The sequence below is a fragment of the Pseudophryne corroboree genome, assembly GCF_028390025.1.
Source record: "Pseudophryne corroboree isolate aPseCor3 chromosome 8 unlocalized genomic scaffold, aPseCor3.hap2 SUPER_8_unloc_5, whole genome shotgun sequence".
NCBI lineage: Eukaryota > Metazoa > Chordata > Amphibia > Anura > Myobatrachidae > Pseudophryne > Pseudophryne corroboree.
Window position 1 is genome coordinate 127,501 of NW_026967623.1, and position 24,851 is coordinate 152,351.

At 47.5% G+C, this 24,851-nt stretch overlaps 1 protein-coding gene across 1 annotated transcript in view; it reads right to left on the minus strand.

Annotated features, from left to right (window-relative positions):
* Positions 1–24,851, minus strand: part of PLXNA3 (plexin A3) — a 511,209-nt gene that overhangs the window by 94,454 nt on the left and 391,904 nt on the right. Inside the window, exons 14-18 of the mRNA XM_063950477.1 lie at positions 15,120–15,240; positions 14,897–15,033; positions 14,633–14,803; positions 14,449–14,542; positions 7,400–7,642 (exon numbers count right to left, since the gene is read on the minus strand). Coding sequence (XP_063806547.1) covers positions 7,400–7,642; positions 14,449–14,542; positions 14,633–14,803; positions 14,897–15,033; positions 15,120–15,240 — 766 coding nt within the window. The remainder of the gene's footprint in view (positions 1–7,399; positions 7,643–14,448; positions 14,543–14,632; positions 14,804–14,896; positions 15,034–15,119; positions 15,241–24,851) is intronic.

Genomic DNA, 24,851 nt, shown 5'->3' on the forward strand with positions numbered 1-24,851 from the left:
GGGCACTCTATAAGAAAGATTTGGTACTATCTGGTGTGCACTGGCTCCTCCCTCTATGCCCCTCCTCCAGACCTCAGTTAGGATACTGTGCCCGGAAGAGCTGACACAATAAGGAAGGATTTTGAATCCCGGGTAAGACTCATACCAGCCACACCAATCACACCGTACAACTCGTGATACTATATCCAGTTTGACAGTATGAAAAACAACTGAGCCTCTCAACAGATGGCTCAACAATAACCCTTTAGTTAGGCAATAACTATATACAAGTATTGCAGACAATCCGCACTTGGGATGGGCGCCCAGCATCCACTACGGACTACGAGAAATAGATTTACCGGTGAGTAAAATCTTATTTTCTCTGACGTCCTAGTGGATGCTGGGAACTCCGTAAGGACCATGGGGATTATACCAAAGCTCCCAAACGGGCGGGAGAGTGCGGATGACTCTGCAGCACCGAATGAGAGAACTCAAGGTCCTCCTCAGCCAGGGTATCAAATTTGTAGAATTTAGCAAACGTGTTTGCCCCTGACCAAGTTGCAGCTCGGCAAAGTTGTAAAGCCGAGACCCCTCGGGCAGCCGCCCAAGATGAGCCCACCTTCCTCGTGGAATGGGCTTTCACTGATTTAGGATGCGTCAATCCAGCCACAGAATGCGCCAGCTGAATTGTGCTACAAATCCAGCGAGCAATAGTCTGCTTAGAAGCAGGAGCACCTATCTTGTTGGGTGCATACAGGACAAAAAGCGAGTCAGTTTTCCTGACTCCAGCCGTCCTGGAAACATAAATTTTCAAGGCCCTGACTACGTCCAGTAACTTGGAATCCTTCAAGTCCCTAGTAGCCGCAAGCACCACAATAGGTTGGTTCAAGTGAAAAGCAGATACCACCTTAGGGAGAAACTGGGGACGAGTCCTCAATTCTGCCCTATCCATATGGAAAATCAGATAAGGGCTTTTACATGACAAAGCCGCCAATTCTGACACGCCTGGCCGAAGCCAAGGCCAATAACATGACCACTTTCCACGTGAGATATTTCAGATCCACAGTCTTAAGTGGTTCAAACCAATGTGATTTTAGGAAACTCAACACCACATTGAGATCCCAAGGTGCCACGGGAGGCACAAAAGGGGGCTGAATATGAAGCACTCCCTTTACAAAAGTCTGAAATTCAGGCAGTGAAGCCAGTTCTTTCTGGAAGAAAATAGACAGGGCCGAAATCTGGACCTTAATGGAACCCAATTTTAGGCCCATAGTCACTCCCGACTGTAGGAAGTGCAGAAAACGACCCAGCTGAAATTCCTCTGTTGGGGCCTTCCTGGCCTCACACCACGCAACATATTTTCGCCAAATACGGTGATAATGGTTTGCGGTTACTTCTTTCCTGGCTTTTATCAGCGTAGGCATGACTTCCTCCGGAATGCCCTTTTCCTTTAGGATCCGGAATTCAACCGCCATGCCGTCAAACGCAGCCGCGGTAAGTCTTGGAACAGACAGGGCCCCTGCTGTAGCAGATCCTGTCTGAGCGGTATAGGCCATGGGTCCTCTGATATCATTTCTTGAAGTTCTGGGTACCAAGCTCTTCTTGGCCAATCCGGAACCACGAGTATCGTTCTTACTCCTCGCCTTCTTATTATTCTCAGTACCTTTGGTATGAGAGGCAGAGGAGGGAACACATAAACCGACTGGTACACCCACGGTGTCACTAGAGCGTCCACAGCTATCGCCTGAGGGTCCCTTGACCTGGCGCAATATCTCTTTAGCTTTTTGTTGAGGCGGGACGCCATCATGTCCACCTGCGGCCTTTCCCAACGGTTCACCAACAGTAGGAAGACTTCTGGATGAAGTCCCCACTCTCCCGGGTGTAGGTCGTGTCTGCTGAGGAAGTCTGCTTCCCAGTTGTCCACTCCCGGAATTAACACTGCTGACAGTGCTATTACGTGATTTTCCGCCCATCGGAGAATCCTTGTGGCTTCTGCCATCGCCATCCTGCTTCTTGTGCCGCCCTGTCAGTTTACATGGGCGACTGCCGTGATGTTGTCTGACTGGATCAGTACCGGCTGGTTTTTGAAGCAGGGGTTTTGCCTGAGTTAGGGCATTGTAAATAGCCCTTAGTTCCAGAATATTTATGTGCAGGGAAGTCTCCTGACTTGACCATAGTCCTTGGAAGTTTCTTCCCTGTGTGACTGCTCCCCAGCCTCGAAGGCTGGCATCCGTGGTCACCAGGACCCAGTCCTGTATGCCGAATCTGCGGCCCTCTAGAAGATGAGCACTCTGCAGCCACCACAGTAGAGACACCCTGGTCCTTGGAGACAGGGTTATCAGTTGATGCATCTGAAGATGCGATCCCGACCACTTGTCCAAGAGGTCCCACTGGAAGGTCCTTGCATGGAACCTGCCGAATGGAATTGCTTCGTATGAAGCCACCATTTTTCCCAGGACTCGTGTGCAGTGATGCACCGATACCCGTTTTGGTTTTAGGAGGTCTCTGACTAGAGATGACAGCTCCTTGGCTTTCTCCTGCGGTAGAAACACTTTTTTCTGCTCTGTGTCCAAAATCATCCCCAGGAACAGTAAGCGTGTGGAAGGAACCAGTTGTGACTTTGGAATGTTTAGAATCCAGCCATGCTGTTGTAGCACTTTCCGAGATAGTGCTACTCCGACCAGTAACTGCTCCCTGGACCTCGCCTTTATAAGGAGATCGTCCAAGTACGGGATAATTAAAACTCCCTTTTTTCGAAGGAGTATCATCATTTCTGCCATTACCTTGGTAAACACCCTCGGTGCCGTGGACAGTCCAAACGGTAGTGTCTGGAATTGGTAATGGCAATCCTGTACCACAAATCTGAGGTACTCCTGGTGAGGAAGGTAAATGGGGACATGCAGGTAAGCATCCTTGATGTCCAGGGATACCATGTAATCCCCCTCGTCCAGGCTTGCAATAACCGCCCTGAGCGATTCCATCTTGAACTTGAATTTTTTTATGTATGTGTTCAAGGATTTCAAATTTAAAATGGGTCTCACCGAACCGTCCGGTTTCGGTACCACAAACAGTGTGTAATAGTAGCCCCGTCCTTGTTGAAGTAGGGGTACCTTGACTATCACCTGCTGGGAATACAGCTTGTGAATGGCCTCTAGCACAGCCTCCCTGCCCGAGGGAGTTGTCGGTAAGGCCGATTTGAGGAAACGGCGGGGGGGAGGCACCTCAAATTCCAGCTTGTACCCCTGAGATACTACTTGAAGGATCCAGGGATCCACCCGTGAGCGAACCCACTGATCGCTGAAATTTTTGAGGCGGCCCCCCACCGTACCTGGCTCCGCCTGTGGAGCCCCACCGTCATGCGGCGGATTTGGAAGAAGCGGGGGAGGACTTTTGGTCCTGGGAACCTGCTGTGTGTTGCAGCTTTTTCCCCCTTCCTCTGCCTCTAGACAGAAAGGACCCGCCTTTTCCCCGCCTGTTTTTCTGGGGTCGAAAGGACTGTACCTGGTAATACGGCGCTTTCTTAGGCTGGGAGGGGACATGGGGCAAAAATGCAGACTTCCCAGCTGTTGCTGTGGAAACAAGGTCTGAGAGACCATCCCCGAATAACTCCTCACCCTTATAAGGCAAAACTTCCATGTGCCTTTTAGAATCTGCATCTCCTGTCCACTGCCGAGTCCATAAGCCTCTCCTAGCAGAAATGGACAATGCACTTATTCTAGATGCCAGCCGGCAGATCTCCCTCTGTGCATCTCTCATGTATAAGACTGAGTCTTTTATATGCTCTACGGTTAGCAATATAGTGTCCCTGTCTAGGGTGTCAATATTTTCCGACAGGGAATCTGACCAAGCAGCAGCAGCACTGCACATCCAGGCTGAAGCAATAGCTGGTCTCAGTATAACACCAGTGTGTGTATATATAGACTTCAGGATAGCCTCCTGCTTTCTATCAGCAGGTTCCTTTAGGGCGGCCGTATCCGGAGACGGTAGTGCCACCTTTTTAGACAAACGTGTGAGCGCTTTATCCACCCTAGGGGGAGTTTCCACAACGTGACCTATCCTCAGGTGAGAAAGGGAACGCCATTAGTAATTTTTTTGAAATCACCAATTTTTTATCGGGGAAAGCCCACGCTTCTTCACACACATCATTCAATTCCTCAGATGGGGGAAAAACTATTGGTAGTTTTTTCTCCCCAAACATAATACCCTTTTTTGAGGTACCTGGGTTTATATCAGAAAGGTGTAATACCTCTTTCATTACCTCAATCATGCAACGAATGGCCCTAGTGGACATTAAATTTGACTCGTCGTCGACACTGGCATCAGTATCCGTGTCGACATCTGTGTCTGCCATCTGAGGTAGTGGGCGTTTCAGGGCCCCTGACGTCCTTTGAATTGTCTGGGCAGGCACGAGCTGAGAAGCCGGCTGTCCCGCATTTGGCATGTCGTCAAATTTTTTATGTAAGGAGTCGACACTTGCACGTAATTCCTTCCATAAGTCCATCCACTCAGGTGTCTGCCCCGCAGGGGGTGACATCACATTTATAGGCATCTGCTCCGCCTCCACATAAGCCTCCTCATCAAACATGTCGACACAGTCGTACCGACACACCGCACACACACAGGGAATGCTCTTAAAGGAGACAGGACCCCACAAAAGCCCTTTGGGGAGACAGAGAGAGAGTATGCCAGCACACACCAGAGCGCTATAATAATGCAGGGACTAACTGAATTATGACCCTTTATAGCTGCTTATAGTATTAAACTGCGCCTAAATTTAGTGCCCCCCTCTCTTTTTTACCCTTTCTGTAGTGTAGACTGCAGGGGAGAGTCAGGGAGCTTCCTTCCAGCGGAACTGTGAGGGAAAAATGGCGCCAGTGTGCTGAGGGAGATGGCTCCGCCCCTTTTTCGGCGGACCTTTCTCCCGCTTTTTTCAGTATTCTGGCAGGGGTAATTACCACATATATAGCCTCTGGGGCTATATATTGTGGTTATTTTGCCAGCCAAGGTGTTTTTATTGCTGCTCAGGGCGCCCCCCCCCCCCCAGCACCCTCAGTGACCGGAGTGTGAAGTGTGTATGAGGAGCAATGGCGCACAGCTGCACTGCTGTGCGCTACCTTGGTGAAGACTGCAGTCTTCTGCCGCCGATTTTCCGGACCATCTTCATGCTTCTGGCTCTGTAAGGGGGACGGCGGCGCGGCTCCGGGAACGAACACCAAGGACGGGTCCTGCGGTCGATCCCTCTGGAGCTAATGGTGTCCAGTAGCCTAAGAAGCCCAAGCTAGCTGCAAGCAGGTAGGTTCGCTTCTTCTCCCCTTAGTCCCTCGATGCAGTGAGCCTGTTGCCAGCAGGTCTCACTGTAAAATAAAAAACCTAATTTAAACTTTCTTTCTAGAAGCTCAGGAGAGCTCCTAGTGTGCAACCAGCTCGGGCCGGGCACAGAAATCTAACTGAGGTCTGGAGGAGGGGCATAGAGGGAGGAGCCAGTGCACACCAGATAGTACCAAATCTTTCTTATAGAGTGCCCAGTCTCCTGCGGAGCCCGTCTATTCCCCATGGTCCTTACGGAGTTCCCAGCATCCACTAGGACGTCAGAGAAATTATATATATATATATATATATATATATATATATATATATATATATATAAAATCTCTTCGTCCACAGCTTTACGCGCTGACCGCTTCATTGTCTTTTTCTCCCATGATGTTACCATGATCTTGACTGAGTCTTTACACGCTTGGTGCATAGCTCACGTATGGTGGCTCGTGTACACACTTACCTTTAATTGTGGTTTGTTAGCAGGTTGTCATTGCGCCTTTGGGGACCTGGGAGGCTTGGTCTAAGGTATATTTTATGTATTTTTCTTTTGATAGATATTAACACTGTGAATTTACTAGTTGTCCTCTTCTATGTTGTGGATGTTGATACTACACCAGTCTTGATAAAGATTCCATAGCAGGAACGAAACGTTGACAACAATGGCATCAAAAGAACTCTGAATACAATGAACTATATATCCACCAAACGAAAACAGGTGGCACTCAGACTTGTAACTGGGTGGAAAACAACCTTCACCCCGTGAAGATTTTTATTGAAAGCAACAGGTAACGTTTCGGGGACGTGTCCCCTTCCTCAGACAATTAAACAGTGCCAAATCATGTGTATATATAACAAACATTGACCCCACTTACCCCCACTGTGATCCCAATCAATTTTTGTATAACATCATTCCACAAGATCAGGAGATAAAATAGTATCACACTTATGATGAGTTTACTCAGTAGCAGAGTGGCCTGCTTTTATTAGTGACAGCTCTTGCTAACAAGGATCCCCCTCGGGGGTAATGCCACCGATGACCGACCACCTCTAGTTAATCGTGATATTGCTTTTGATTTAGCTGCACTAGAGAGTTGGTAATTGTTGTGTACTTCGTATCTCCATTTTGCGTTAGACACACCGTGCTGTTTTAAGTCGGATCTATTTTTATGTATATTTTGATGTAATCTGCATGATTGTTTTTATTGTACACGTCGGTTTTGTATGGCACACTCTAGCTCCGTGTGAGCGCTGTGGATATATGTGTGCCGTTTTGATGTTACATTTTTTCACTGTCATTGTGGTTTAAAGTGTCGTTCTGTTTTGTTTACAGAGCTCCCAGCGCGTTGCCATGGTGACCGGCAAAGCCTGACTACGTCACTTCCGGGCAGGCCGTGACGCCGAGACCGGAAGTGCGGGACGGGGGACGCCTGGATACTCCGTGGTTCGCGCAGCTGGGAGTCGTGATTGTGGGGGTAAGTGGGGTCAATGTTTGTTATATATACACATGATGTGGCACTATTTAATTGTCTGAGGAAGGGGACACGTCCCCGAAACGTTACCTGTTGCTTTCAATAAAAATCTTCACGGGGTGAAGGTTGTTTTCCACCCAGTTACAAGTCTGAGTGCCACCTGTTTTCGTTTGGTGCATGTCGGTGGACTGGCATGTCCACAAGGAAGGGCACCACAGCCAGCTAATTTGGAGGAGTGCCGGGGCATTTTCTGGATATATATATATATATATATATATATATATATATATATATATATATAATATAATATAACATAACATGTTATAAAGGGGGAACTTCTCCATCATGCATCACTTTATAGTTGACTAATGCAATAGCTGGGTTACTGCCGTATAGTTTACTACAGAAAAGCTCTGCACTATCTAGCTGCTGACATGTGGACCTAGATCGTGAGATCACAGTAAGGACAACTTCGCAAGGTAGAAGTCTCTGCACAGATCCAATGGAGCATATACAAGTTATATGAATATCCAATAAATGAATGACCGCAATTTGCTATTATAGCTGAAATATGGCATACTTTCCACCCCATGCCAGCCTTTTATAAAGCAGCACACCCACAAATTACAGACCTTGAGGATGACGTGAGACCCTGGTTTGATCTCCAAGATACCGCCAGAGCCAAACGATTCCACAACAGGGTTGGGGTAATAAGTAAACGTGGTAGAGTTCAGAGCACGGAGGGCAGTTACATTGTCCAAGATGAACCCAAACTCATCCGGCTGAATTCCTTCATCTGGAACTAGCTCGCCACTTGAGGGGTAAATACCAGGAGTCTTGCAGAGCATCAGCGTGTCATTAATTATGCGACAGGTCTGCAAAGAAAAGAAAAATACACGGACAGTAAATGTGTGTGAGCTTGTCACATGGTGAGCCATCCATTACGGGTTTGATACATTTTACCGGCATTTGGATACCGGTGGTCAGAAAACCGACCGCGGCATCTCAATAGAGAGAATACCGACAGGGGGTAGGTAAATATGCTTATCCTTCCCCAATATCCCCTAACCCTTCCTTCCAGTAAAAACAACTTTTACCAAAAGGTATATGATCGGGCGCTGGCGGTGCTGCAACTCTAATGCTGCTGCTAAACCTAGTGGGGTAGTCACACCCAAACAATACCAAAGAAAAAGAAAATACGATTTTACTCACCGGTAAATCTATTTGCGTGTTGCTCTCCCTGAGAGTGCTGCAGCAGCATGGCTGGATTCTAAATCTACCAAAGTCACAGTTGATTCCAACGACTCGACTATCTTTCTTAGGCATGATTCTGGACACGGAACAGAAGAGGGTTTCTCTGACGTCCTAAGTGGATGCTGGGACTCCGTAAGGACCATGGGGAATATCGGCTCCGCAGGAGACTGGGCACAACTAAAGAAAGCTTTAGGACTACCTGGTGTGCACTGGCTCCTCCCACTATGACCCTCCTCCAGACTTCAGTTAGGATACTGTGCCCGGAAGAGCTGACACAATAAGGAAGGATTTTGAATCCCGGGTAAGACTCATACCAGCCACACCAATCACACCGTATAACTCGTGATACTATACCCAGTTAACAGTATGAAATATAACTGAGCCTCTCAACAGATGGCTCAACAATAACCCTTTAGTTAAGCAATAACTATATACAAGTATTGCAGACAATCCGCACTTGGGATGGGCGCCCAGCATCCACTACGGACTACGAGAAATAGATTTACCGGTGAGTAAAATCTTATTTTCTCTGACGTCCTAAGTGGATGCTGGGACTCCGTAAGGACCACGGGGATTATACCAAAGCTCCCAAACGGGCGGGAGAGTGCGGATGACTCTGCAGCACCGAATGAGCAAACTCTAGGTCCTCCTCAGCCAGGGTATCAAACTTGTAGACTCTTGCAAAAGTGTTTGAACCCGACCAAGTAACAGCTCGGCAAAATTGTAAAGCCGAGACCCCTCGGGCAGCCACCCAAGAAGAGCCCCTTTCCTCGTGGAATGGGCTTTTACAGATTTAGGGTGCGGCAGTCCAGCCGCAGAATGTGCAAGTTGAATCGTGCTACAGATCCAGCGAGCAATAGTCTGCTTAGAAGAAGGAGCACCCAGCTTGTTGGGTGCATATAGGATAAATAGCGAGTCAGTTTTCCTGACTCCAGCCGTCCTGGAAACATATTTTTCAGGGCCCCGACTACGTCCAGTAACTTGGAATCCTCCAAGTCCCAAGTAGCCGCAGGCACCACAATAGGTTGGTTCACATGAAACACTGATACCACCTTAGGAAGGAATTGGGAACGAGTCCTCAATTCCGCCCTATCCATATAAAAAAATCAGATAAGGGCTTTTGCATGATAAAGCCGCCAATTCTGATACACGCCTGCCCGACGCTAGGGCCAACAGCATGACCACTTTCCACGTGAGGTATTTTAGCTCCACGGATTTAAGTGGCTCAACCCAATGCGACTTCAGGAAATCCAACACCACGTTGAGATCCCACGGTGCCACTGGAGGCACAAACGGGGGCTGACTATGCAGCACTCCCTTAACAAAAGTCTGAACTTCAGGCAGTGAAGCCAGTTCTATTTTGGAAGAAAATCGAGAGCCGAAATCTGGACCTTAATGGAACCCAATTTTAGGACTATAGTCACCCCTGACTGTAGGAAGTGCAGAAATCGACCTAGCTGAAATTCCTCCGTTGGGGCCTTCCTGGCCTCACACCACGCAACATATTTCCGCCATATGCGGTGATAATGGTTTGCGCTCACTTCTTTCCTAGCTTTAATTAGCGTAGGGATAACTTCCTCCGGAATGCCCTTTTCCTTCAGGATCCGGCGTTCAACCGCCATGCAGTCAAATGCAGCCGCGGTACGTCTTGGAACAGACAGGCCCCCTGCTGCAGCAGGTCCTGTCTGAGCGGCAGAGGCCATGGGTCCTCTGAGATCATTTCTTGGAGTTCTGGGTACCAAGCTCTTCTTGGCCAATCCGGAACAATGAGTATAGTTCTTACTCCTCTCCTTCTTATTATTCTCATTACCCTGGGTAGGAGAGGCAGAGAAGGGAACACATACACCGACTGGTACACCCACGGTGTTACCAGAGTGTCCACAGCTATCGCCTGAGGGTCCCTTGACCAGGCGCAATATCTTTTTAGCTTTTTGTTGAGGCGGGACGTCATCATGTCCACCTGTGGCCTTTCCCAACGGTGTACAATCATTTGGAAGACTTCTGGATGAAGTCCCCACTCTCCCGGGTGGAGGTCGTGTCTGCTGAGAAAGTCTGCTTCCCAGTTGTCCACTCCGGGAATGAACACTGCTGACAGTGCTAACACATGATTTTCCGCCCATCGGAGAATCCTTGTGGCTTCTGCCATCGCCATCCTGCTTCTTGTGCCGCCCTGTTGGTTTACATGAGCGACCGCCGTGATGTTGTCTGACTGGATCAGCACCGGCCGGTGTTGAAGCAGGGGTCTAGCCTGACTTAGGGCATTGTAAATGGCCATTAGTTCCAGAATATTTATGTGTAGGGAAGTCTCCTGACTTGTCCATAGTCCTTGGAAGTTTCTTCCCTGTGTGACTGCCCCCCAGCCTCGAAGGCTGGCATCCGTGGTAACCAGGACCCAGTCCTGTATGCCGAATCTGCGGCCCTCTAGAAGATGAGCACTCTGCAGCCACCACAACAGCGACACCCTGGCCCTTGGAGACAGGGTTCCGCCGATGCATCTGAAGATGCGACCCGGACCACTTGTCCAACAGATCTCACTGGAAGATCCTTGCATGGAACCTGCCGAATGGAATTTCTTCGTAAGAAGCTACCATCTTTCCCAGGGCTCGCGTGCATTGATGCACCGACACCTGTATTTGTATTAGGAGGTCTCTGTCTAGAGACGACAACTCCTTGGACTTCTCCTCCGGGAGAAACCCTTTTTTCTTGTTCTGTGTCCAGAACCATACCCAGGAACAGTAGACGCGTCGTAGGAACCAGCTGCGACTTTGGAATATTCAGAAACCAGCCGTGCTGTTGTAGCACTTCCCGAGATAGTGCTACTCCGACGAACAACTGCTCCCTGGACCTCGCCTTTATAAGGAGATCGTCCAAGTACGGGATAATTATTTTGGCCATTACCTTGGTAAATACCCTCGGTGCCGGGGACAGACCAACGGCAACGTCTGGAATTGGTAATGACAAACCTGTACCACAATTTTGAGGTACTCCTGGTGAGGAGGGTAAATAGGGACATGCAGGTAAGCATCCTTGATGTCCAGTGATACCATGAAATTCTCCAGGCTTGCAATAATCGCCCTGAGCGATTCCATTTTGAACTTGAACCTTCGTATATAAGTGTTCAAGGATTTCAATTTTAGAATGGGTCTCACCGAACAGTCTGGTTTCGGTACCACAAACATTTTGGAATAGTAACCCCGGCCTTGTTGAAGGAGGGGTACCTTGATTTCACCTGCTGGAAGTACAGCTTGTGAATTGCCGCCAGTACTACCTCCCTTTCTCCGAGGGCAGCAGGCAAGGCTGATGTGAGGTAACGGCGAGGGGGAGTCGCCTCGAACTCCAGCTTGTTTCCCTGTGATACTACTTGCAGAGCCTAGGGATCCACCTGTGGGCAAGCCCACTGGTCCCTGAAGTTCCCGAGATGCGCCCCCACCGCACCTGTCTCCACCTGTGGAGCCCCAGCGTCATGCCGTGGACTCAGAGGAAGCGGGGGAAGATTTTTGATCCTGGGAACTGGCTGTCTGGTGCAGCTTTTTCCTTCTTCCCTTGTCTCTGTGCAGAAAGGAAGCGCCTTTGACCCGCTTGCTTTTCTGAAGCCGAAAGGACTGTACCTGAAAATACGGTGCTTTCTTAGGCTGTGAGGAAACCTGAGGTAAAAAAATTTCTTCCCAGCTGTTGCTGTGGATACGAGGTCCCAGAGACCATCCCCAAATAATTTCTCACCCTTATAAGGCAGAATCTCCATGTGCCTTTTAAAGTCAGCATCACCTGTCCACTGCCGGGTCTCTAATACCCTCCTGGCAGAATGGACATTGCCTTAATTCTGAATGCCAGCCGGCAAATATCCCTCTGTGCATCCCTCATATATAAGACGACGTCTTTAATATGCTCTATGTTAGCAAAATATTATCTCTGTCTAGGGTATTAATATTGACAGGGTATCAGACCACGCTGCAGCAGCACTATTTATGCCGAGGCAATTGCAGGTCTCAGTATAATACCTGAGTGTGTATATACAGACTTCAGGATAGCCTCATGCTTTTTATCAGCAGGCTCCTTCAAAGTGGCCGTATCCTAAGACGGCAGTGCCACCTTTTTTGACAAACGTGTGAGCGCCTTATCCACCCTAGGGGATATCTCCCAACGTGACCTATCCTCTGGCGGGAAAGGGTAAGCCAGCAGTAACTTTTTAGAAATTACCAGTTTCTTATCGGGGGAACCCACGCTTCTTTACACACTTCATTCATTCATCTGATGGGGGAACAAAACACTGGCTGCTTTTTCTCCCCAAACATAAAACCCCTTTTATGTGGTACTTGGGTTCATGTCAGAAATGTGTAACACATTTTTCATTGCCGAGATCATGCAACGGATGTTCCTAGTGGATTGTGTATATGTCTCAATCTCGTCGACACTGGAGTCAGACTCCGTGTCGACATCTGTGTCTGCCATCTGAGGTAACGGGCGTTTTTTGAGCCCCTGATGGCCTTTGAGACGCCTGGACAGGCGCTGGCTGAGAAGCCGGCTGTCCCACAGCTGTTACGTCATCCAGCCTTTTATGCAAGGAGTTGACATTGTCGGTTAATACCTTCCACCTATCCATCCACTCTGATGTCGGCCCCACAGGGGGCGACATCCCATTTATCGGCCTCTGCTCCGCCTCCACGTAACCTTCCTCATCCAACATGTCGACACAGCCGTACCGACACACCGCACACACACAGGGAATGCTCTGACTGAGGACAGGACCCCACAAAGTCCTTTGGGGAGACAGAGAGAGAGTATGCCAGCACACACCAGAGCGCTATATAATGCAGGGATTTCCCTATAGATTGTAAGCTTGCGAGCAGGGCCTTCCTACCTCTATGTCTGTCTGTTTTTGCCCAGTTTTGTTCTATTACTGTTGTTCTAATTGTAAAGCGCAACGGAATATGCTGCGCTATATAAGAAACTGTTAATAAATAAATAAATAAATAAATAACACTATAACTGAGTGATTTTTCCCCCAATAGCTGCTTGTATACACATATTGCGCCTAAATTTAGTGCCCCCCCCTCTCTTTATATAGATGCCAAGCTCATATATCATATAAATTAAAAGCTGAGGGTCTCAATATAACTGCCTATAATGATGTGGTCCGTTCCTGTAAAATAAACTGGATAAGCAGATGGGTGGATTGTGTGGAGGTGGACTGACAGCGCAGTCTTGCCAAACAACTTTTCCAGAACCGCTACAGGTGAAGTCCCTTGGATGTCTTTGCTGTAATTCAAGTGTCCAATTATGGGGTCCTTAATTAAATTATGGTGTCCTCCTCTTGGAGGTGAAAAGTTGATAAGCTCCAAAGTTTTGGTCACCCCGCGTTTCGCTGCAAGCATTGCAGCTTTGTAAAAGGATCCTTTGACAAAGCTGCAGTGCTTGCAGCGAAACGCGTCAGAAATTTTCTGGGTCATCATCAAACTCATCCTTACTGCCTGTGTATATCCGGACCAAAACTGGACTTTGATCTGAGCAGAAAAATCGGGGTGACCAAAACTTTGGAGCTTATCAACTTTTCACCTCCAAGAGGAGGAAACCGTAATTTAATGAGGACCCCATAATTGGACACTTGAATTACAGTAAAGACATCCAAGGGACTTCAACTCTAGCGGTTCTGGTAAAGTTGTTTGGCAAGACTGCGCTGTCAGTCCACCTCCACACAATCCACCCATCTGCTTATCCAGTTTATTTTACAGGAACGGACCACATCATTATAGGCAGTTATATTGAGACCCTCAGCTTTTAATTTATATGATATATGAGTTTGGCATCTATGTTTTTAATTATGGCATCATTTGCTATTATATTAAATGTGAAGTTTTTATCACTCAATCCTTCATATGTGTTATTATCACATCAGCGCTGCTATTTCTTGTTTCCCTTCTTTCCAGTAGCCTAAACCTAACCTCCCCCCCCCCCCCCCCCCTTTCCCACAGCCTAAACCGAACAGAGATCTGGGGGCGGCAAATGTTCTTGCAGTCAAGCTCTGATGAGACAATATTTTGATGAATTTAGGTCCCTATACTAGTGTATGGGGACACCGGGCCAGATCGGGAGTGAAAGGTAAGTAGTTTTCCATGATATACCACCATTAGCCAAACCATATGAAAGGTAGGTGAAAATGTGACATTTTAGCGGCTTCTGTATAAATGAAGTGATGAGTAGATCCCCTAGTCCCCAACAGTGACTGGCGTTCCACCCTTACACAGCCTTGCAGCCTGGAAGCTAACCTAGAACACCAACTATACAGCTGTTGCATCTTGTGATGTAGCTCCGACCATTAACCTGCTGGGCACCACGGAGGCCATCTTGGAATACGTGACAAACATACATACAGTAAACGTGTACATTTGCTTTTTGCATCTCTGGAAAGAAATCTCCCATAGGAACTCACATTGACCGTCTCTATGCCGGAATACTTGGCCCGAACCCGAGGTTCCTGAATGGTGAGTAAATGTGTGCCGGTCACAGTGATTGAAGTGCTGCCACTGTCCAGAGGAAAGAGGAGGAAACGTCCATCAGACTTGTTATTGGCCCAGAGAAACAGCCCATGGCTCTCCATTCCTCCCATTACTCACTTATAGATACTCCAGGCTGGCTCCAGGCGAGAGACGCTGGGATCCTCTGTGTATATGTATCTCACTGCCGGGTTCCGTACACTGGCCTTGTCAATCCTCACAGTAATATCTGCAGAGCTGGGACCCTGGGAGGAGTCTGGCGATATGCAAATGATTTCATGCACATTTCTCCTGTTAGATACGGATAAGACAACGTTTCACGTTAGGGCGATATTCCAACAAATGGCTCCAGGTAATTTTACAACGCATAAAAAAAGCACCAACTTCACAAAGCGACAATCTGATCCTCTGACAAGTACAGACACTGCGCTGCCGGCATCCAGGTTCCGCCCACTGATAGTGAGTCGCGTACCGCCAGACGCCGGGCCCCTCATGGGGCTCACTTCATAAAAACTGGGAGTCTGAAAGGAATAGTGAGTTATAGTTATTTCTGTATTTTACCAGAGACTACAGATTAAATACAAATTCCCCAACTTTCCCATCTTACCACAAAAGTGTACAGCTGGTCAGACTGAGTCCTGTACTCTGCGCTGCAGTCTCCAATGCACAGCTCTACAACGCCAGGGGCGGGGTTAGGAACCAGCGACTCCTCCATCTCACACACTATCCTGAGGGGGGGGGGGGGGAGCAAAAATGTGATTACAGGCAACAGCAATAATAACCTATAGCCCCATATCGTCAACATACACAACACCCACAATCACAAAAGGTCGACATGACAACGGTCGGCACATTTCTATGGGTCTTGCTATGTTTTGGGAATTTTTCCTTCCTTGACTGTCCATGTCACACATCATAACCCTAACTAAGGAGCGAGGCACCGCGCCCGACATCATAACCTTTAGTAAGGAGCGAGGCACCGCGCCCATCATAACCTTTAGTAAGGAGCGAGGCACCGTGCCAGACATCATAACCTTTAGTAAGGAGCGAGGCACCGTGCCCGACATCATAACCTTTAGTAAGGAGCGAGGCACCGCGCCCGACATCATAACCTTTAGTAAGGAGCGACGCACCGTGCCCGACATCATAACCTTTAGTAAGGAGTGAGGCACCGTGCCCGACATCATAACCTTTAGTAAGGAGCGAGGCACCATGCCCGACATCATAACCTTTAGTAAGGAGCGAGGCACCGTGCCCGACATCATAACCTTTAGTAAGGAGCGAGGCACCGTGCCAGACATCATAACCTTTAGTAAGGAGCGAGGCACCGTGCCCGACATCATAACCTTTAGTAAGGAGCGAGGCACCGTGCCCGACATCATAACCTTTAGTAAGGAGCGAGGCACCGTGCCAGACATCATAACCTTTAGTAAGGAGCAAGGCACCGTGCCCGACATCATAACCTTTAGTAAGGAGCGAGGCACCGTGCCCGACATCATAACCTTTAGTAAGGAGCGAAGCACCGTGCCAGACATCATAACCTTTAGTAAGGAGCGACGCACCGTGCCCGACATCATAACCTTTAGTAAGGAGCGAGGCACCGTGCCCGACATCATAACCTTTAGTAAGGAGCGACGCACCGTGCCCGACATCATAACCTTTAGTAAGGAGCAAGGCACCGTGCCAGACATCATAACCTTTAGTAAGGAGCGAGGCACCGTGCCCGACATTATAACCTTTAGTAAGGAGCGAGGCACCGTGCCAGACATCATAACCTTTAGTAAGGAGCGAGGCACCGTGCCAGACATCATAACCTTTAGTAAGGAGCAAGGCACCGTGCCAGACATCATAACCTTTAGTAAGGAGCGAGGCACCGTGCCAGACATCATAACCTTTAGTAAGGAGCGAGGCACCGTGCCAGACATCATAACCTTTAGTAAGGAGCAAGGCACCGTGCCAGACATCATAACCTTCAGTAAGGAGCGAGGCACCGTGCCCGACATCATAACCTTTAGTAAGGAGCGAGGCACCGTGCCCGACATCATAACCTTTAGTAAGGAGCAAGGCACCGTGCCAGACATCATAACCTTCAGTAAGGAGCGACGCACCGTGCCCGACATCATACCATGTAGTAAGGAGCGAGGCACCGTGCCCGACATCATAACCTTTAGTAAGAAGCCAGTCACCATGCCAGACATCATAACCTTTAGTAAGGAGCGAGGCACCGTGCCAGACATCATAACCTTTAGTAAGGAGCGAGGCACCGTGCCAGACATCATAACCTTTAGTAAGGAGCGAGGCACCGTGCCCTACATCATAACCTTTAGTAAGGAGCGAGCACCGTGCCCGACATCATAACCTTTAGTAAGGAGCGAGGCACCGTGCCAGACATCATAACCTTTAGTAAGGAGCGAGGCACCGTGCCTGACATCATAACCTTTAGTAAGGAGCGAGGCACCGTGCCCGACATCATAACCTTTAGTAAGGAGCGAGGCACCGTCCCCGGAGTGTGGCGAGCGCAGTGAACCTGCGAGGGGACGAGCTTCTACAAATGGAAAAATAAGCTTTGGCCAAAGACGTTTGCACGCTAGAGTAATATGGGTGTGGTACAGAAGGTTGACGTGACAATGGGCAACACTTTTTTGTATTTTTCGGTTAGTGTGGATAGTATATTTACTTATATTTCTCAGTCTAAACGAATACTAACTTTAATTGCTCCCTAAAATGATCATCATGATTGGAAAGAAGACGTTACTTCATACGCACGATACACAATTGACCATAGTATTTGTAAACACAAGCGGATTTCATTTTCATTGCAGACACAAGAGTTTATTGTAATGATAGTTACCTACAGTAAATCTGGTATGTGGATTCATTTTATTCTATATTTCTTTATATAATACATATTAAATTAATATTTTATAACTTGCTTTATTTTTATTTCCTTTTTTACAGTGTAAAAATCAATAATAACCAGAACTTTTATCAAAATCAAGAGACGACGTGAATATTGACTCCAATTGCATGGCAACGGTACAACTCTTTCTGAAGAAGGCAATACTCATCCACAAATTGCAATACAACGCCCTGAACATTACTTTCCTGGGATTTATGTTTCCTACCTGCTCTGCTATCTTTGAACATAATTATTTTACAGAAATCCCTGGAATGCTCGGAGCTGGATAACTTCTCAGTTTATTTTGACGTTCTGTTTTTGTAGGAATTAAAAGCTGCCACTAGGTGGCATACCTTCTAAATTTGGTAGTTTATGGATCATAGGGTTGACCTGAGAAAGGTAGACAGTCTTTAGGTCGACACCAAAAGGTCAACAGCTAATTGGTCGACATGGCAAAAAAAGGTCAACATAACCAAAAAAAGGGTAGACACGGAAAAGGTCGTCATGAGGTTTTTTTTGTGTCATTTACCCCGTAAAGTGACCAGGAACACCAATTAGTGCACAGTGTCCCCTTGCATGGATCACTTCGCTCGCCGTGCTGCGTTACTATTCCTAATCGTAGTCCATGTGGATGGTAAAGGATGAAAACACTGAAAATTAAAACTTTTTTAATAACTTATATTGACCTTTTCATGTGTCAATCTATTTGCCATGTCGACCAATAGTGGTCGACCTAATGACTGTCGTCCTTAGTCATGTCTATCTAGCATCTGGATACTGTTTGGTAGTGGTCTAAAGAAGGACACTATACACTAGTGTTTACATCACTCCCTACACACAGCACCTGCTGCTTCCTATAACTCCTTCTAACGCTTTACATCACTCCCTACACACAGCACCTGCTGCTTCCTATAACTCCTTCTAACGCTTTACATCACTCCCTACACACAGCACCTGCTGCTTCCTATAACTCCTTCTAACGCTTTACATCACTCCTAACACATAGCACCTGCTGCTTCTTATAACTCCTTCTAACGCTTTACATCACTCCTAACACACAGCACCTGCTGCTTCCTATAACTCCTTCTAATGCTTTACATCACTCCCTACACACAGCACCTGCTGCTTCCTATAACTCCTTCTAACGCTTTACATCACTCCCTACACACAGCACCTGCTGCTTCCTATAACTCCTTCTAACGCTTTACATCACTCCTAACACATAGCACCTGCTGCTTCTTATAACTCCTTCTAACGCTTTACATCACTCCTAACACACAGCACCTGCTGCTTCCTATAACTCCTTCTAATGCTTTACATCACTCCCTACACACAGCACCTGCTGCTTCCTATAACTCCTTCTAACGCTTTACATCACTCCCAACACACAGCACCTGCTGCTTCTTATAACTCCTTCTAACGCTTTACATCACTCCTAACACACAGCACCTGCTGCTTCTTATAACTCCTTCTAACGCTTTACATCACTCCTAACACATAGCACCTGCTGCTTCTTATAACTCCTTCTAACGCTTTACATCACTCCTAACACACAGCACCTGCTGCATCCTATAACTCCTTCTAACGCTTTACATCACTCCTAACACACAGCACCTGCTGCATCCTATAACTCCTTCTAACGCTTTACATCACTCCTAACACATAGAAGGAGTTATAGGAAGCAGCAGGTGCTATGTGTTAGGAGTGATGTAAAGCGTTAGCACCTGCTGCTTCCTATAACTCCTTCTAACGCTTTACATCACTCCTAACACATAGAAGGAGTTATAGGAAGCAGCAGGTGCTATGTGTTAGGAGTGATGTAAAGCATTAGAAGGAGTTATAGGAAGTTATAGGAAGCAGCAGGTGCTATGTGTTAGGAGTGATGTAAAGCATTAGAAGGAGTTATAGGAAGCAGCAGGTGCTATGTGTTAGGAGTGATGTAAAGCGTTAGAAGGAGTTATAGGATGCAGCAGGTGCTGTGTGTTAGGAGTGATGTAAAGCGTTAGAAGGAGTTATAGGAAGCAGCAGGTGCTATGTGTTAGGAGTGATGTAAAGCATTAGAAGGAGTTATAAGAAGCAGCAGGTGCTGTGTGTTAGGAGTGATGTAAAGCATTAAAGGAGTTATAGGAAGCAGCAGGTGCTGTGTGTAGGGAGTGATGTAAAGCGTTAGAAGGAGTATTAGGAAGCAGCAGGTGCTGTGTTAGGAGTGATGTAAAGCATTAGAAGGAGTTATAAGAAGCAGCAGGTGCTGTGTGTTAGGAGTGATGTAAAGCATTAAGGAGTTATAGGAAGCAGCAGGTGCTGTGTGTAGGGAGTGATGTAAAGCGTTAGAAGGAGTTATAGGAAGCAGCAGGTGCTGTGTGTTAGGAGTGATGTAAAGCATTAGAAGGAGTTATAGGAAGCAGCAGGTGCTATGTGTTAGGAGTGATGTAAAGCGTTAGAAGGAGTTATAGGAAGCAGCAGGTGCTAACGCTTTACATCACTCCTAACACACAGCACCTGCTGCTTCCTATAACTCCTTCTAATGCTTTACATCACTCCCTACACACAGCACCTGCTGCTTCCTATAACTCCTTCTAATGCTTTACATCACTCCTAACACACAGCACCTGCTGCTTCCTATAACTCCTTCTAACGCTTTACATCACTCCCTACACACAGCACCTGCTGCTTCCTATAACTCCTTCTAATGCTTTACATCACTCCTAACACACAGCACCTGCTGCTTCCTATAACTCCTTCTAATGCTTTACATCACTCCTAACACATAGCACCTGCTGCTTCCTATAACTCCTTCTAATGCTTTACATCACTCCCTACACACAGCACCTGCTGCTTCCTATAACTCCTTCTAATGCTTTACATCACTCCTAACACACAGCACCTGCTGCTTCCTATAACTCCTTCTAATGCTTCACATCACTCCTAACACACAGCACCTGCTGCTTCCTATAACTCCTTCTAATGCTTTACATCACTCCCTACACACAGCACCTGCTGCTTCCTATAACTCCTAATGCTTTACATCACTCCCTACACATAGAAGGAGTTATAGGAAGCAGCAGGTGCTATGTGTAGGGAGTGATGTAAAGCGTTAGAAGGAGTTATAGGAAGCAGCAGGTGCTGTGTGTTAGGAGTGATGTAAAGCGTTAGCACCTGCTGCTTCCTATAACTCCTTCTAACGCTTTACATCACTCCTAACACATAGAAGGAGTTATAGGAAGCAGCAGGTGCTATGTGTTAGGAGTGATGTAAAGCATTAGAAGGAGTTATAGGAAGTTATAGGAAGCAGCAGGTGCTATGTGTTAGGAGTGATGTAAAGCATTAGAAGGAGTTATAGGAAGCAGCAGGTGCTATGTGTTAGGAGTGATGTAAAGCGTTAGGAGTTATAGGAAGCAGCAGGTGCTAACGCTTTACATCACTCCTAACACATAGCACCTGCTGCTTCCTATAACTCCTTCTAATGCTTTACATCACTCCTAACACATAGCACCTGCTGCTTCCTATAACTTCCTATAACTCCTTCTAATGCTTTACATCACTCCTAACACATAGCACCTGCTGCTTCCTATAACTTCCTATAACTCCTTCTAATGCTTTACATCACTCCTAACACATAGCACCTGCTGCTTCCTATAACTTCCTATAACTCCTTCTAACGCTTTACATCACTCCTAACACATAGCACCTGCTGCTTCCTATAACTCCTTCTAACGCTTTACATCACTCCTAACACACAGCACCTGCTGCTTCTTATAACTCCTTCTAATGCTTTACATCACTCCTAACACATAGCACCTGCTGCTTCTTATAACTCCTTCTAACGCTTTACATCACTCCTAACACATAGCACCTGCTGCTTCTTATAACTCCTTCTAACGCTTTACATCACTCCTAACACATAGCACCTGCTGCTTCCTATAACTCCTTCTAACGCTTTGCTTTACATCACTCCTAACACACAGCACCTGCTGCTTCCTATAACTCCTTCTAACGCTTTACTTCACTCCTAACACATAGCACCTGCTGCTTCCTATAACTCCTTCTAACGCTTTACATCACTCCTAACACACAGCACCTGCTGCTTCCTATAACTCCTTCTAATGCTTTACATCACTCCTAACACATAGCACCTGCTGCTTCCTATAACTCCTTCTAACGCTTTACATCACTCCTAACACATAGAAGTAGTTATAAGAAGCAGCAGGTGCTATGTGTTAGGAGTGATGTAAAGCGTTAGAAGGAGTTATAAGAGGCAGCAGGTGCTGTGTGTTAGGAGTGATGTAAAGCATTAGGAGTTATAAGAAGCAGCAGGTGCTGTGTGTTGGGAGTGATGTAAAGCATTAGAAGGAGTTATAAGAAGCAGCAGGTGCTGTATGTTAGGAGTGATGTAAAGCGTTAGAATGAGTTATAAGAGGCAGCAGGTGCTGTGTATTAGGAGTGATGTAAAGCATTAGGAGTTATAAGAAGCAGCAGGTGCTAACGCTTTACATCACTCCTAACACATAGCACCTGCTGCCTCTTATAACTCCTTCTAACGCTTTACATCACTCCTAACACACAGCACCTGCTGCCTCTTATAACTCCTTCTAACGCTTTACATCACTCCTTACACATAGCACCTGCTGCCTCTTATAACTCCTTCTAACGCTTTACATCACTCCTAACACACAGCACCTGCTGCCTCTTATAACTCCTTCTAATGCTTTACATCACTCCTAACACATAGAAGTAGTTATAAGAAGCAGCAGGTGCTATGTGTTAGGAGTGATGTAAAGCGTTAGAAGGAGTTATAAGAAGCAGCAGGTGCTGTGTGTTGGGAGTGATGTAAAGCATTAGAAGGAGTTATAAGAAGCAGCAGGTGCTGTGTGTTGGGAGTGATGTAAAGCATTAGAAGGAGTTATAAGAAGCAGCAGGTGCTAACGCTTTACATCACTCCTAACACATAGAAGGAGTTTTATAAGAGGCAGCAGGTGCTATGTGTTAGGAGTGATGTAAAGCGTTAGCACCTGCTGCTTCTTATAACTCCTTCTAATGCTTTACATCACTCCCAACACACAGCACCTGCTGCTTCTTATAACTCCTTCTAATGCTTTACATCACTCCCAACACACAGCACCTGCTGCTTCTTATAACTCCTTCTAATGCTTTACATCACTCCCAACACACAGCACCTGCTGCTTCTTATAACTCCTTCTAACGCTTTACATCACTCCTAACACATAGCACCTGCTGCCTCTTATAACTCCTTCTAACACACAGCACCTGCTGCTTCTTATAACTCCTTCTAATGCTTTACATCACTCCTAACACATAGCACCTGCTGTTTCTTATAACTCTGTCTAATGCTTTACATCACTCCTAACACATAGCACCTGCTGCTTCTTATAACTCCTTCTAATGCTTTACTTGCTATCTCTCACTAGTGTGGTGCCTTGGGATGGTTTGGTTGGGCTGTCCTGGGGGATCCCATGCCCTGTACTTCAACCTTAAGAATGTTAGGGACCTACCTGATGAGGTCACCTGAATGTGGTGCGTAGGCCCATATTTTTGCCCAAAATTATGCAAAGAACCTCAATTTTACTCTGATAAACTCCAGAATCTATTATAATTAGTCGCTTAGTAATGTTTGTAGTGTGCACCTGCACTTTCCTATTTTTGTGTGTGCTTTGCATTACAAATCTCAGCATGGTTGCACCTCTCATTACCTTTAGTGTTAGGGTGTGCAGTTCAGCCTCCCCCTCTTAAAAACAAGCTTACCACTGTAGGAGCCTGCTCCCCACCCCGAGACTGGCATCCCTGGTGAGAAGCGTCCAGTGAGAGATCCAGAATGGACGTCCCTTGGTCATATTGGATGTGTAAAGCCACCACGAAAGGGACACCCAAACATAATGTGGTAATATCGAAGTTAGAAATTTGATCTGCTGTGGTAGACCATTCCATCTGGAGAGTATCAAGTGCTGTAGAGGCTTTGAGTGAAACTGGGCGTATTCCACCATGTCGAAGGTGGACACCATGTATCGAAGGTGAACTCGTTGAAAGTGAAGGAGATTGCGGATACGCAACTGTACTGCTGCCACCTTGTCCTGAGGAAGGATGATGCGTTGGAAGCGGGCATCCAGAAGTGCACCGAGGTGGAGCATCCTTTGAGACTGGATGAGTGAGGATTTGGCCCAACTGATCATCCATCCGTGATTCTGCAGGAATGACAATGTCACCTGTAAGTGATGGTGCAAGACCTCCTGGGATTGCGCCAGAAGGATGAGGTCGCCCAGGTGAGGGAGTATTCGAATTCCCTGTCACTGGAGATGGGCCGCCATCACCACCATGAGCTTGGTTAACACCCAGGGAGCTGTGAACAGGCCGAAGGGTAAGGCCTGAAATTGGAAATGCTGACACAGAACAGCAAATCGGACAAGTTGCTGATGACCAGGTGCTATGGGTACATGTAGGTACGCATCCTGGATATCCATGGAGATCATATAATACAAAGACTGCATAGCTAGGACAATGGAGTAGAAGGTTTCCATGCAGACCTTGTGAACCTTTAGATTTTTGTTCAACAACTTTAAATTCAGAATGGGACAATAGGACCCATATAGACTCTGAACCAACAAAAAAAAGAGAGTGCAGAACAGAAACCCTGGCCCTGTTGAGACAAGGGGAGGGGACTGGGATAATGACTCCCGACTAGTAACACCACCACCACCACCCTTAAGTGCCTGAGCTTCTCCAGGGTCTGTTGGTAGAGTGGTAGGAAAGAACCGTCTGGGGGTCTGTGGCCGGAGGGACCCCAGCCACGAGGAGAATGGCCGCTGGCGGCACTGAAGGGGTTAACCCCTAGTGCCCGGCGCCATTCTACAGGACAATGGGCGCTTGGCGCCATATTTAAAAAGTAATGGGCGCTAGGCGCCATGTTTCTAAAATGTTTAAAAACAATGTATTTTATGGTTGTGCCGTGGTCCCGGACCTCTCCGGAGACCACGGCAGGGAGGACAGCCCCCGGCGCGCTCAGCAGAGTGTGCGCGCCGGGGGAGAGGAGGCAGCCGCTGACCGCCGGAGTCCGGGAGCTCCGCTCCCGGCAGCGGTCAGTGTAGCCCCGGGCGCACTGGAGTGTGCGCGCCGGGGAGAAGGGTGAGCGCTGCGGCTGGGAGCTCGGCTCCCGCTGCAGTGCTCTATGTGAGAGCCGCCGCTGGGGGCCGGGAGCTCTGCTCCCAGCGCCTCAGCCCAGCACGGGTGGCCAGCCGCAGCAGCCGGGACGGACGTCCCGGGCTGCTAGCCGGCGAGGGGGGTGCGCTGCAGCTCGGCTCCCCGCCGGACGCTGCAGCGAGGCTACCAGACAGGCGCCGCTCATGGGGGACCGGGCTAGCCGGCTCCCTAGCGGCGTGGGTGAAAGTAGGCTGCCCAGCAGGATGGTGAGCGCTGGGGTCCGGGAGCTAC